The 15,318-nt window shown below is 30.2% G+C and overlaps 1 protein-coding gene across 1 annotated transcript; it reads right to left on the reverse strand.

Annotated features, from left to right (window-relative positions):
• Positions 1-1,316: 1,316 nt before the first annotated feature.
• LOC143057563 (alanine--glyoxylate aminotransferase-like) lies at positions 1,317-14,226 on the reverse strand. The gene is made up of 12 exons (XM_076230877.1): positions 13,828-14,226; positions 11,378-11,456; positions 9,837-9,950; positions 8,442-8,506; positions 8,039-8,139; positions 7,374-7,444; positions 5,760-5,844; positions 5,269-5,364; positions 4,635-4,704; positions 3,991-4,086; positions 2,810-2,892; positions 1,317-1,714 (listed from the first exon to the last, which is right to left on the reverse strand). The coding sequence occupies exons 1-12, from the start codon at positions 14,080-14,082 to the stop codon at positions 1,558-1,560; spliced, it is 1,272 nt and encodes a 423-aa protein (XP_076086992.1). The 5' UTR covers positions 14,083-14,226; the 3' UTR covers positions 1,317-1,557.
• Between the last annotated feature and the right edge of the window lie 1,092 nt (positions 14,227-15,318).

Genomic DNA, 15,318 nt, shown 5'->3' on the forward strand with positions numbered 1-15,318 from the left:
TAAAATAAGATCTGACTCTGTAAATATATCTGAATAAAAAAGTCCAGACCATGTGAACATTTCAAATAGATCATTGTATTGCATGAGTTATTTCTTAAATGAATTATGTATACAATCTCTCTTAAATCAATCCATATATTCAGTTGTACAGAGAGTTTAGTAAAGAACAGCAATTCAGCAACTAATGACATAAAACCTATGGTTGTTTAATTAACTTGATGTAAACGTAGGAATTTTATAAGCATTTCTTGGAAACTATTACATTTAGAGTTATCCCCCATTAAGATTAAGAGTTGTCTCCCATTCATGTTTTTCATCTTTGAATTGTTATATTCATTCTAAAAAGATTAAAAAACAAGTTAAAAGTGATATAAAAGGAATTTGAATTTCTATACAGTCATGAATATTATAATGTCCTTTTTTCTATACATTGTTGATTAATACATTATGGAATTGGCCATTTACAAACTTGGCTGCTTAAGGAGGTAGACCTAGGTTCAGGGAGATAACTCTTTAAATCAGTTATGTGTTTGTAAAATTCAAGTTTTATCTATGTATTTCAAAGCATTTACCTGAAACAGATTGGAAATAATCTATGTAACATAGAAGCTTATAATATATTTATGAAAATGGTTGACAAAAACGTACTGATGATTTTAAGAGTTATTTCCCTTAGCCAAGGTCTACCTCCTTAATTTCTTAACTTTACATGATTAGGCATTTTATCCATATAACAAGGGGATATTTACCATTTCAGTAGTTTGAGGGATTATTTGATTGTTAGTGGAGTAAGAAACATGTTAAAACAGTCAATATGGATCAAATTATTGTACTTATTGTCAATGAAGAATGTTAAACTCTGATAGTAGTCAGTGTAAAAATGTACATAAAAGACATACAAAGTAAAATAGGACTAGAAAAGTAGTGATCATTGATGCACAATGAAATAAAGATTAAAAGATGACCTGGCAGTAGATTGGTAAACAAGAAAATAAATTAATCCTCTGTAACTGATTTTTGTTATTATAATCACAAGTCTATTGTGACTAAAAACATGAACAAGTCATGAATATTTATCATTTATATACCGGTACTAAATGTGATCACTTGGCAGTTTTTGGACCCTTTATGAAAAGAGTTAATCAAACAATATGACATTATTTGATATGCATTTAAATACTTAAAATTCAATGAAATCAAGCGTTAAATTATGCTAAGCTTGAATGAGTTGGTTTTGACACAAAAAGTTGATTAACAAAATGATTAGTCTAAAATATAAAACATGTACAGACAAAATATGGCTATTGAAATATTGAAATATTTAAAGAAATAAAATTTCTAACATGTGTTAAAAGTCTTTAAAGAAACAACCATACAAAACTAACTTGAAATGAAAAACAATCAGTAATTTATTCTTCAACAAATAAAACATTAGTGATTGTCTTTCAAACATCTAAATTAGATCATAGCTGACAGAAAAATTCAATATTACAAATTTCTTGAGCACACAATATCTTTTTCCATTGACTGAATAATACAAAGCAACATATATAATGATCACAGCCTTGATTTAAATCCTACATGTTTTAAAGCTTCCGATAATGCTCGGAGAACACGATTAACATTGTCAGGTGTAGCGTTGTATCCCATAATTCCTATTCTCCATATCTTTCCTGCCTGAGCTCCCAAACCTCCAGATATCTCGACCTTATACCTAACAAAAAATAATTAACATTTGATATATGAATTCTATCTTAAAAGTATAAAATCACTTGTTCATTTTATTATAATGCTTAAGATTGATTTACTCAATAATTTAACTTAAAATGTAGGTTCTGCACGTTTTCTTACCAACTGAACTTCAAGAACCATTTTCTTATCACTACTTTGTAAGATGAAAATTGAAGCAAGAGGCTCCCAAGTGCCTGAATCGCTCACTTGTAAATTTTTGCCTAAATCTTTTATCAATAATTATTTTTGCTTTTCAATCTATATTAAGGGAGCTCGCTTCTCAGTTTCAAAGTAATTAACTTTTCAAAACACTAGTTTATATTGATAAGGAATTAATAAAGGAATCCAAAAAGCAAAAAAAAATATATAGGTCACATGCTTGTTTTCAAGATATGAGCCATTGAAATTTTGGCGGGAAATTATTCTCTCTTGACTTTTCATAGCTTTATCATTGACAAGTTAAAGTTCTCAAAAACTGTTAAAAAGTAATTAAAATTTAGAAAACTTTTACAGATGGCTTATCATTATACATGTAAAAGAATTTCAAAAAGAAAAATGGGGGTCACCGGGCAAATTTTTTCAAGGCATTTAAATAGATAAAACCAGAGGATTCCGAAAATCTGACAAAATATCAAAAACATGACAAGCCAGCTTCCTTAACGAGTGGCTTGCAAATGCCATTTAAATGTTTTTTGTATCTATCATATTTTCTTCAAAAGCAAAAAAAATGTATTTGACCCCTATGTTCCATTTTAGCCAGAGTGACTATGTTTCTTGACGAACAAGGAAATAAAATACAAATTTTTTACTAGATACTCTAAAACTCATTCAACCAAGTTTGGCTGAAATTGAATCAACAGTTCAAAAGAGCAAAAGAGAAGATTATTAAAACTAGGCAAACTAGATGAACAAATTGTGAAATATTGTCTGTAAAGGGCAATAACTCCTTAAGGGGTCAATTGATAATTTTGGTCATATAAACTTATTTGTAGATCTTACTTTACAATATATATTAAAATTTTTCTCATACTTTAGCAAAATACTAATAAAGAAAATCTCAAGACAAAAAAAATCTTACTGATTCATGGCATAATCAGCTACTTCTTTCCAATTAACACCTGCTGGTACTTTAACACCAGTGACACATGGGAGACGGACAGACTGAAATTGAAACATATTTTAATCATACCATATTTCATAAAATGTAGAATATACAGCCAAGAATATATATTTTGTTTCACTGAAATTTTCCATATTTAATTGACATACATCAAATGACCTGTTCTATAGGAGGAATGGAAAAAAAGCAGTGTGTGCTTCCCTTTGCTAAGATAGTACATACTGTATGGCGGGTTATTTTCGCAGGGAGTAAATTTTCGCATATTTTTGCAGATTGAACACAATGTCCAAAATAAATTCCACCAATTTTAGAAGTGTATGTGCAAAAAACACACATTACAACTCATTTCTATTTAGTTGCTGACAGAATATACTATCAAGAAATTTCTGATAAAAACTTATTGGAAATTCATTCAACATATCGAAAAAATCAGGGAATCAGTAAATAGTGAGTACGTATCTGACAGTTTCTTACAGGTGGAAACTATGCTAACCAAGTAAATGAAGTCATTTTTTACCAAAAGTTTCTGATAAAAAGTATGAAAAAATATTTTCTGGATGAACAGGCAGACTAATGGACAGATACAGGGATCGCAATACAGCCCCAACATGAGTGGGGATATAATAATAAAATGACTTCTAATTCTTCACATTTTCTTCACTTCAGACTACCATTGACTATGTTAATAAGTTGTTTTATTTTCAATCAAACCACATCTTTGTATTTTTAAATTGCTTATCATACATCTTCATTTGATTGAAATATTTCTCAGAGCACCTTGCATTTTGTGTACAATTTGTGTAAACAGTGTCAAATCTGAAACTACGCTAAACTTAAAATTTTCTTTAACTTGTATAATCAAAGTTGTTAGAAAGTTATTTAACATTGAAACATTTGAAGTAACAGCCAAATGACTTTGAGTGTGTAGGTTCCAAAAAAATCTTTGGCTACCTTGCTTGCTAGGTTAGGTATATTACCCTCTTTTATTAGTAGACTAGTCTATCTGTCTATAGGACAAGACTACTCTGAAAGGAGGGTAGTATATGTAACATAATAGTGATTTCACAGCTCAACTACCAAGCAAGGTAACCAAAGATTTTGTTTGAACCTACACAGCTGTAAATGACTTAGAATTTTACCTTATCTTGTACAAACAGTTCCAAACCCATTCTCTCTACTCCTTCATGTAACATCTCAGCACATTTCTTGTGTGTAGCCCAGCTATTTTCTAAACCCTATAAAAAGAAGATTTACCATCAATAATGATTTCCTTGAATAAAATCATGCTTGGGGTTATAATAAAATTAAGGTATGTAACTGACTCTCAAAACTGCATAAATAAGCACTTATAAAAAGATATTGCTAAACTCATATTTAACCTTTAGGGTTAAGATCACCTGAATTTCATCCATATTTGTGAAATAATCTGAACTTTAAAGATATTTTTATTCACATGAATTTCATATGCATTTCTCATTACTTTTTTTTAACTATTATCCATCAAAATTAAAAACAAAGCAAAATACCCCTAATAACTTCATTAACCAAACACACAATACAAGAAAGTTAAATATCTTCAATTCCTTTTCATAGCCTAAAATTTTTTTTTTAAATGAAGCTCCAAGCAGGCAATTTCTCGCTGCGTTGTAGACCTATTGGTGGCCATTCATCTGTGATCTGCTTCTACTCTTTGATCGGATTGTTGTCTCTTTGACATTTCCATTCTCAATTTAACACTCAAACATTTATTTTGTTTGTTCAATTTCTATGAAATTATAATTACATCTTCTACTAGTCGTGAAAATCCCTCTCTCAAAGCATAAACACTCATTATAGGGCCTGTGTGGTGATATCTACAAAAGAAATAACATGTATGTTTATGATATTATTATTGTTTGAATATATAAAGAAAGACTTGATAAACCACAGCCTCTTAAATTTCTTGTTGGTAGACTTCTCTTAAGCGGATGCTGTTATGTAGGGCTGTCAAACAAAAATAATGAAATACAGCTTAATTGACAATAATGCTTAAGAAATCTAAATATTTTATTGGTTGACAAGTTAAGCCTATTCAATCTGCATCTTCTGAATATTTTATTCATGAAAATGTACAGCTTGATATTCTGGTCTCTTGAGGGCAAAAAAGTCACTTGTGATATCATAAACACATATCACAATGATACAAACAATTACAGGTTACTCTACAGCTTTTGTATTCAAATAGATGCAAATGAGGAAATCTAAAACGAATTTCACATACCTTACACCAGTCATGTGTGCCTTTTTGATTCAGATGAACTGACTTTAAAGTGAAAAGCTATCAGAAGATGGACAATGGATGACTGATACTCAATAGCTCTCACTGAGTCTCAGAGCCCTGTGAATTACCTAGAAATCTCTCAAGAGAACGCAATTACCTTCTAGGATTCTCCTCACATCCCCAATAGTTAGATAGATGATTCATATCAAAGTAGAAGGATCTAACTGGTGTCTTCCTCTTTAATACCTTCTCTCTGCAAGAAAATGTATATCTTTAAAACTAAATAATGGAATGTCTATTTAGAACAATGATTTATTTAAACTTGCTATGAAAACGATAATGTGAAAGTGTAGGCATTGAATTTCCTTTTCTTTAATCAAATATGTAAAAATTATTGATTTTTTTCTCCTTAATATTTCCAATCATTTATCTTAAATAAACAGTGATATCTCAGTCATAGCAGATGAAAAGACTGCTGGACTTCATTTCAAAATAGTGTGTCCATATAAGATGACATATTGTTGCTTTGTGACCTTGCAAAATAAAAATCTTTTTCTAAATGTCCCTCTTCTATAAAGTATTGGTGTCATATTTTCTCTGATTCAATCATCAGTCTTACTAAACAAGCTAATCAGATGCACAACTTACTTCCCTTTTTCTGAAAATGATATTGGACTGGCTCCTGGTGGTGCACTTAAAACTTTCTGGGAACCAGTGTATATACAGTCAATTTCTGCAAAAGAAACAAAATTCATTTGTCAAGTGGGTTTATATTTAGTGGATAACTGATGTTAAAGCAATCACAAAGGTTGAAAAATACCTATTTTAATAATTTAGAATCAAATTTATTTTTTTCCTAATTCAAGGGAGACAATAATATTTTATGATATAAATAGTATTTTCAGACACAAGGTTTACAATATAAATGATATCTTGTCAATGTTAACTGTATTTTTGGACTTAAGGGACAAAAACATATGGTAAATTGAAATTGTATTTTCTAAATCATTGTAGACAATAGTATTTTGTGAATAAGAATTGTAATTTTTGAATAAATTGAGACAATAGTATTTGTATAATGGAAATAGTATTTTCTAAATAAAAAACACTATGGTATTTGGTATGTAAATATTTTTTTCTAAACCAAGGCAAGGGATACAGTTATAAAAAGTGAATAAAAATTGCATTTTCTGTATCAAACAGACAATAATCTTTTAAGAGAGTGAATTGTATTTTTGAAATAAGGGAGACAATTTGTGATGTTTTTGTATTTTCTGAACCAAGAAAGTCAATGGTATGCTGTAAGAAAAAGATAACCTGTGAATGTAAATGAAATTTTCCTTATCAACGGAGAAAGTGGTATCTAGTGACTGAAAATTTCAATGTTTCAAAATCAAGGGAGAAATTGTATCCTGTGAATATAAATAGTATTTTTATTTCTAAATCAAGGGAGATAATCTTATGAATAAATGAAAGTCAACATCTTCCTAGGTTTATATCTTTAATTATAAGGATGACTGATACCTGAAATGTATATATGCACAGTACATTAGTAAATGATAAGTGAATGAATGCAAATTGTAATTTTTAAAATCAAAGTGAGACAATTATCGTATTCTGTGAATGTAAATTGCAATTTTCTAAATCAAAGGAGAAAAAGGTAGTTTGTATATTTAAAATTTGTTTTCTAAAAAAAACTAGAGGCTCAAAGAACCTGTGTCACTCACCTGTTATTTTTTGTAAACTGTGTTTTACCCCTATGTTCTATTTTAAGCCATGTCCTCTTGTAAGTTGTCAGACGGGGTCATCAGACACATTTTTAAACTAAATACCCTAATGATGTTTGTGGCCAAGTTTAATTAAATTTGCCTCAGTAGTTTCAGAGGAGAAAATTTACAAAAATTTACAAAAAATTGTTAAAAATTGACTTTAGAGGGCAGCAACACTGTAAGGGGTCAATTGACAATTTTGTTCCTTTTAATTATTTGTAGATCTTACTTTGCTAAACATTATTCAAATTAGATACCCAAATGAAGATTGTTGTCAAGTTTGGTTAAATTTTGTTGAGTAGTTCCAGAAAAGAAGATTTTTGTAAAAGTTAACAGACGAAGACGGATGCCAAGTGTTGAGAAAAACTCATTTGACCTTTTAGGCCAGGTGAACTAAAAAGAAGACGATGGTATTTTGTGAAAGTAAATTGCGATTTTTTTTTTTAATCAAGGGAGATAATTGTATTTTGTTCAATACAAAAAATGAACTAACCCCAATCATCAGCATATAATGGTACACCACCGGCTGCTGCCACTGAGTCTACCAATAACAGACAATTATATCTGAAAATAAAATAATAATCCACTTTAACATAACAATTCAGCATGCATTTATGATTGATTTAGGTGAAAATGTATGTAGTAATATTTTTTCATAAGACTTTATAATTAAAAAAAAAAAATAATTTGCTTAAATATATGACTTATTAAATAACACACTACAACAAGGATTACTTCAAACCACATTGATTTTTAATTAAGAAAAATATGACAACAATGATTGCCATCAATCTCTCAAATGAATAATTTTGTAATCATTGTAAAAAAAAAAATATTTTATGCACAAGCTTTTTCAATCAGTTTTTGTTTATAGCTTTGTTTTGATTAAGCACCTCAAATAACCTCCAATTTTTCCAATCTAATGTATATTTGAAATGAATCATAAATTCTATTCAAAATCAATTTAGCTCCCCTTTCTTTTCAGTTAAATTCTAAGAAAGTCATTCATTCATTCATTCATTCAAATTTTGGTACACAGTTAAAACAATGGTATCACTCATCAACAGCCAAATAATTCTTAAAAATACTAGCTATCAAAGGTATATATTTGGTGGTGGTTTTTTTTTCCAAAGATCCTATAAAATAAATCTAACCAACCTATGACAGAGTTTTCCTACACCTTCTAATGGTTGTACAGTGGAACCTGATGACTCTCCATGTGTTAAAAACAATAACACAGGTCTATACTTTTGTAGTCCCTGAAAAGATCATGTTTATTGTTAGATTCAATTTTAGTTTAAGAATACTTCTTTATATTGAATGATTTGAAGGTGGTAAATAAAGTAATATTTTTTACATAGTTTGTGCAGTGGAGATTGGCTATCTTTTCTGAATTTTATGCTTTATAAAATGAATTACACTGATTTTCTAATCATTTTTTTAATGACATATTTTTTTCTGAAGTAGACTTTTGATATGAAATTCCAAAACAGTCATTGACTTTTAACCTCTGAAGTTAATTTTAAAACCCTGCCTGGTTAAACTTTTCAAAATATCTTACTTCTTCTATTTCTTGAAGATTAAAAACTTGACCCATTGGTTTATTTATTGTTTCAGCAATTGCACCTGAAAAACAAAACAAAAAACAATATGCTAATCATAAATGCACTTAATATGTAATAATTGCTAAAAAATATTGGGGATTCTTTTTTTCTTGCACATACCAATTTTTCTAGTTAGAGGAGTTAGAGGAGTTATTATACTTTTATGGATATTTGATTTTGTGATTATGCAAATTTCTTAATACATGTCATACAAGCCTCTATAAATTTGTTTTCGCTTAAGGTAGCACAATACAAAGATTTTTTATCCCCAATCAGACATCTTTAAACTGATGTAATTCCACTCATCCTTCTTTAAATTTCATAAATGAGGTACCAAAAGAAAGAAGAATGATTAATCTTTCAAATTGTGATAATTTCATTATGACATAATTATTACATAATTAATTGTTATGTAATTAGTTGCTATATTGTGATGTCCATACTTGAATGAATTTAGCTTCTTTGTTATTCATAGCATCCCAAAATATTTCTGACATAGATTCTTGCACAACACAGTTTGACCTCCAAAACTGTGTCTCAGATTTTTCCTATTGTATTTCATTCTCTCATAAATCTTCAATGAAGTTTGCAACATCAATTCATAAGAGATCACTAAATTCAATTGGGTATAAAATTTGTTCTATTGATGTTTTTGGAAATCTGAGACACAGTTTTGGAGGTCAAGCTGTGTTGTACAAGAATCTATGAAATATTTTGGGATGCTATGAAGAACAAAGACGCTAAATTCATTCAAGTGTGGACATCACAATATAGCAACTAATTACATAACAATTGATTATGTAATAATTATGTCATAATGAAATTATCACAATTTGAAAGATTAATCTTTCTTCTTTCTTTTGGTACCTCATTTATAAAATATAAGGAAGGATGAAATGAATTACATCAGTTTAAAGTTATCTGATTGGGAGTGAACAAATCTTTGTATTGTGCTACCTTAACAACTAAATCTGAACTTCATCTATTCCCACATCGTATTGTTATACTTTGAAAATAAGGAATCAATAGTAGATGAATGGCAAGTAAGCCACGAGATACTCCATAAGTTGCACTCGGCAATAATTTTGATACACAATTAAAGCAACATCCATTAAATGTCTATTTTGGCTTAACCTTAGGTCCTTTTCATTCAAATCAGCTTTTCAACATTTGTATTAGGTTAAGGATAATAAAACATTTTAGCCTGGTAAATCACATAAGTGTTATAAATTGTCCGAAAGCACATTCTGGTGCGGTAAAATTGGTACCATCAATGTTATTAATAAATATCGAACATGTAAGACAACAGGATATCAGTTTCTTAATAGTGACATCTTTTGAAATAAACAAACCATTTCTTCGTGCCATGTCAGCGTATCTTTCTCCCCATAATCCATTTACACATGATAGAGTAGTCTCCCCTGGTTCAAGTAAGTTACAAACTGCTGCTTCCATTGCTGCATGACCTAAAGGATAAAAGACAATGAGAAATAAGTTGACAATTTTAATAAAAGAAGTGTCAATTTTCTTCCTTTTCTTTGCTGATTTTTCTGGTGCAATATATACAGTGTAACCTGAGTTATCCGACACCTGAGTATGCCAACATTCTGCTTTAATCAATACATTTTCATGTTCCCAAAATCATGAAAATATGCCTATTCTTGCATAAAAAACTGAGTATTCCAACACCATGCTTAATCCGACATTTTTTCTGGTCCCCCAGTGTGTCGCATTACACAGGTTGCACTGTACATGAAATACATGATATATATATTTATAAATCATGTACTGTGGATTCGTTAATTTTCATGGGTACCAATTTTCTTGGATTGAGTAAAATTTGCATATTCGTTGATATTCAAAATTCATGGTTTTGTAAAGTTTACATTCATTCCTTTAGAAAATTTGCATTGTGTCGAACATTAAGATATATGTATTTCTCCTGTAATCACAAAATCCACGAAAAAATTGGTATCCAACTGATATTAATCAATACTCAGTATATATACATATGTATTTATATATAGTATGTTTAAAGAGAGTATCTTGTACATGTTTAAAATATTGTGAAAAAATGACTTCTGGCAAAAATTAAGTCACTTAGTTCATTCAAGTACATTCAATACATCATGTACATCAACAGTTTACCAATTAAATTAAATTATAAAAATAAAATTGAATGGACAGCAGGGGCGGATCCAGCCATTTTAAAAAGGGGGGGGTTCCTAACCCAGGACCAAGGGGGGGGGTTCCAACTACATGTCCCCATTCAAATGCATTGATCGTCCAAAAAAAAGGGGGGGTTCCAACCCCCGGAACCCCCCCTCTGGATCCGCGCCTGGACAGGGTACATAAATTAGATAGCAACCAAATGGTATAATAACCAAAATGTGTCTGGAAAAAAACACAATCTTGTTTATGTGGCTCCTTTTTCTCCTTTAAATACTAGGCACAAGTGTCTGCTTGTGTGGCTGATTTTTTTGTGATCAATTTTTTTTAGAACCAAACTTGTGCCAAATAAAAATATATGTGTGGTTCCAGTAACTATACCTTCCCTACTTTTTCGCCTCAAAAATAGCCTACCCTTTTTCATTAAGTACTGTTAAAGTCAGAATGTTGCTCCCATAGACTCAATGTAAAAAAAAAAAACATAAAATAAAAAAAATCCCTACCTACCCTAACTTTTTTCAGATGTAACTGGAACTACACATACTTTTTTATTTGGCCTTACAACAATACAAATAAGAACAGTTAAGCCTTGTTTGATAAGGCCAAACTTTTTACTTTTTACACACGACAAGTTACAGACATGACAGAAAGATTTGGGGAAATAAGTTTAACATGAATAGTGGTTATGTATTTACTGTTTATCATATATCTTTGTGATACAAACCTGTTCCTGATACACATACAGTCCAATTGTTTCTGGTCTGAAATAAATATCTTGTTCCTTCTTTGACTTCATCCATTATCTACAATCATTCAAAAAACTTACATTATTTTGCTTACCGGTATACATTGAGGTTGTACAACAATGTACAATGTACATCAATTTGTACATGTATGTAAAATACTTAAATACATGTACACTTGTAAAACTTTAAAAAAAAAATACATTGCAAATGTGTGAATACACATGCTGAAATTCTTACTATGAAAATAAAACCTTAACAAACAAAACTGGTCAGTGGTGGCTGTCAAGGGCATGCAAAGCTCACCAGTACTATGTGCATGATGTTTGTCTTCAACATTTGCTTCTCTCCAAACATTGTAAACTTAAGAATACAATTCATTGAGTACTGCAATCTCTTTTTGGGAAATCATGTTCTGCTGATCTTTTTAACTGTTTACAGTTTCTCTCTACCATCTATATTTCTGCTTAGTCATTTTTTTTTTAGATTAAAATGGTCACTTTACAAAATGCTTTAGAGTAAAACATGCATTAAGCAGCAACCATTTGATTTTCAGGGTTTTTTTTTGGAGAAAAAAAGTTTGTTTCCAGTTTTTGGAGAAAAAAATAATTTGTTTTTGATTCTGAGAAAAAAAAATTGTTTGTTTCACCCTCAGCTGCCACTACATGTAATGCTAAAATTGAAAGAAAAAAATTGTTTTCAACTTGTCGCGAAAAAAAAAATTTGTCCAGAAAAAAAAACCATAGCCCCCCAGAAAATCAAATGGTTGCTGCCTTAGTCAAGGCTCTGTGTTGAAAGCCTTACTTTGCCCTGTAATGGTTTACTTTTATATATTATGACTTGGATTGAGAGTTGTATCATTGGAACTCATACCACATCTAATGATCTTCTTACAAGTGTATATCTATGACATGTAATTCATATTAGGAGGCAACTGACAATTTCAGCTACATTAACTATACATGTATTTGCATTTTACAGTTCTTCTTTATCCCCCAAGTTTTTCACGAACAATCAAATATTTAAACATGCTAAAAATCATTATAAAAGGGCAATAACTCCTATGACGAAAAAAAATGATAAAATATTGTCATAAAAGCTAAGGTAAAGTGCAGTAACCATTGTAATATGTCACTGACTTGGTAAAATTTGCCCACAACTTTGTTTATAAGCATAGTTACATTTTAGTTCAATTAAAAATTGATGAAAGAGAGAGGAAAATAATAGATTGTTTTTCTTTAATATTACAATCATGACCAGATATAGTAATATATTGAATAATGATATATTTCTATGGCAAGCCAAAGTGGACAAAAAAAGCTATTTTTTTATAACTAAATGATTTTCTAATACTAAAAAAATATTTTTTTTGAATTAAGAAATCATAATTTTCTAATGTTACTAGAATTCATTTAAGGAATGACTGAAATATATTTTCTGTCTATGAAGAAATAACATCAAAAATGTGGTGCACACTGAATAACCAGCTTAAAGTGTGCATGCACCACATTTTTTTATGTTATTTCGAATAGACACAAAATTATGTCTATGAGCTGATAAACAAAACATTGTCAGCCAATCAGAAGACATTTTACATCCAAAATTAAATTATTTTCTAATGCCAAATAAAAACAATGAACAATATATGTGTGGTTCCAGTAACCCTAGCGTCCCTTATTTTTCGGCTAAGAAATAGCCTACCCTAAAGATTTTATTGTCATTTTTCATTAAGCACTATTAAAGTCAGAATGTTGCTTCCTTAGACGTAATGTAAAAAAAAAAACATAAAATAAAAAAAAAAAATCCCTACCTACCTACCCTAACTTTTTTTCAGATGTAACTGGAACCGCACATTCATGACATTTTTATTTGGCATAATATATCAAAAAGTCATTTTTCTAATATTAGAAATTAGGGTATATTTTTACATGTTTTATATTAGAAAATGATTTTCCAATGTAAGAAAATGAATTTTTTTTAAATTAGAAAAAAAAATAATTTAGAAATCCATTTTCTAATATTAAGAAATAGCTCTTTTGTCCACTTTGGCTTGCCATATATTTCTGAATGAACATGAATATGTAGGCAAAGAGATGTGTAATGTATAACACACAACAAAGTGGCAACATTTTGTTCTTAAAATTTTATCTTAATCTTTATTTTTAATCTTTGTTATGTCATATTTTGACCTTATAAAAAGGTTATGATGTTTTTGTGTTTTGAGATGGTCCCTGCGTTGAGAAGTATATTAATATAAGCATGATAAGCAAGATAAACAAGCTTGCAATCTGATACTCACTGATACGGATGATAGCATTTCGGATGTTTAAATTAATATTACATGATCGTATGACAGCATGTGAAACATTTAAAATTATTCACTTTCCAGTGTCCAGAATCTAGCACATGTTTGGTGTCAAAATATAATCACCTTAGTAAATTCTGGATGCAAATGTCCAAGCATCGGTAAGGCAGAAGCACTTAAAATCCGTGGAGAACTATTTGAAGGTCCTGGTCCCATGAGAAGCTTCTGTGGTATTACCATTGGCTTCAAAAGACTTTGTGGGGGATTAGAAACAGAACTCATCTTTGACTTTGGTATTCTGAAACGGCAAGTTTTTTGTTTGCACAAAACATTCAAAACAATCCCGGTACGGGGACGAAAAAGAATACGTAGTTTTTCCATTATCTCACCAGCAAAACAGTACTGGTCTTATAACTTCTTCTTTTTAAAGAAAAGTACAGAAATTCTTATCACACGTTTTATAAGTCTATTCTCTTCAGGTAAACGTCTACGATTTCTGAGTGATCTATTTTCACTCTATCAAATTCAGCAAAATGTTACTGGGTCAAGGTAGATATGAAGAAGACACCATGATGTTTATCTCTATTAATTCAATGTTTATTTTATAAATATCGCGACGAGTTCAGGTGTGATATGATATAAGTGGTATCTCCGTCAGTTTAAATTTCACCGTGAGAGGGAAAGATCGAGAAGGGAAACAAATATGATGAAAGTTTAGACGTTGTGAAATCTCACTAAGCATTTTTGACTTCATGAAAACTACCTACAAGGAGGTCTATGAATGTTGACTGATTTGAGCTGGGACTTGACATAAGATCTTACAACAGCTTCCAGGTTTTATTCATGTGCCACACTTTGATGTCATGATATAGATACGGATATATTAAAGATCATTTAAGTTGCAAAAAAACTTTGAAACAGAAGAGATACAACGAATATATAATACCTAGTGGAATAGAGTGCATGGGATATGTGATTGAATGAAATGGTTCTAGATGCGAGCTGAGACTAATAAGTGAAATACATCATATATTATTCCCAGATTAGATTGGATTGGATGATGACGGAAAAGTAAATTGATAAGAAAATGAGATTGAAAATGATTTTAATGGGAAGGAGAATGAAATGGAATCTGGATGTTATCGAACGAAATGTTCAGAAACCAAACCATTCAATCACTCTGCTCCGTTAAAATGTATGTTGTGCTCTCACGGGGAGTTCATGCTAGGCACTCAATTTTCTATAATAGAACAGGAGTAACAAACTTTAAAATGCTATTATTTATGATCCTTGCTGCAAATGATGTAAACGGCTGAAATAAGATAACCGTCCACATACTTTAGATTATACTGGTGATTTTTTTTTTCTTGGTTGGTTGTTTTTTCAGTCTTCATTTTTAAGGGGAAGAGGGGGGGTTAATCATGCATATACGTATACTAGGCTTATAAATACGTCATAAGTACGTTTTCTTAACACGAGACTCACAAGTGACATTCATTTAGTGGGAATTTTTGGCGGACATCAATATTCAAAAAAATATCATATCCAAAATGCATACGACAGAAAACACGGACTTATTTACGTTATAACCAATGACTATTAGACTGTTTATGTTTT

The sequence above is a fragment of the Mytilus galloprovincialis genome, chromosome 13 (assembly GCF_965363235.1).
Source record: "Mytilus galloprovincialis chromosome 13, xbMytGall1.hap1.1, whole genome shotgun sequence".
NCBI classification, from domain to species: Eukaryota; Metazoa; Mollusca; class Bivalvia; order Mytilida; family Mytilidae; genus Mytilus; species Mytilus galloprovincialis.

What these genes read in the sequence shown, in the direction of transcription:
- LOC143057563 (XM_076230877.1), bottom strand. Translation starts at nt 14,082, where the DNA reads ATGGAAAAACTACGTATTCTTTTTCGTCCCCGTACCGGGATTGTTTTG. An exon ending in TGTGAGGAGAATCCTAGAAG is followed by an intron (nt 4,705 to 5,268) that starts GTAATTGCGTTC and finishes TTTCTTTTGTAG; the next exon opens with ATATCACCACACAGGCCCTA. An exon ending in GCTGATTATGCCATGAATCA is followed by an intron (nt 1,715 to 2,809) that starts GTAAGATTTTTT and finishes ATTTTTTGTTAG; the next exon opens with GTATAAGGTCGAGATATCTG.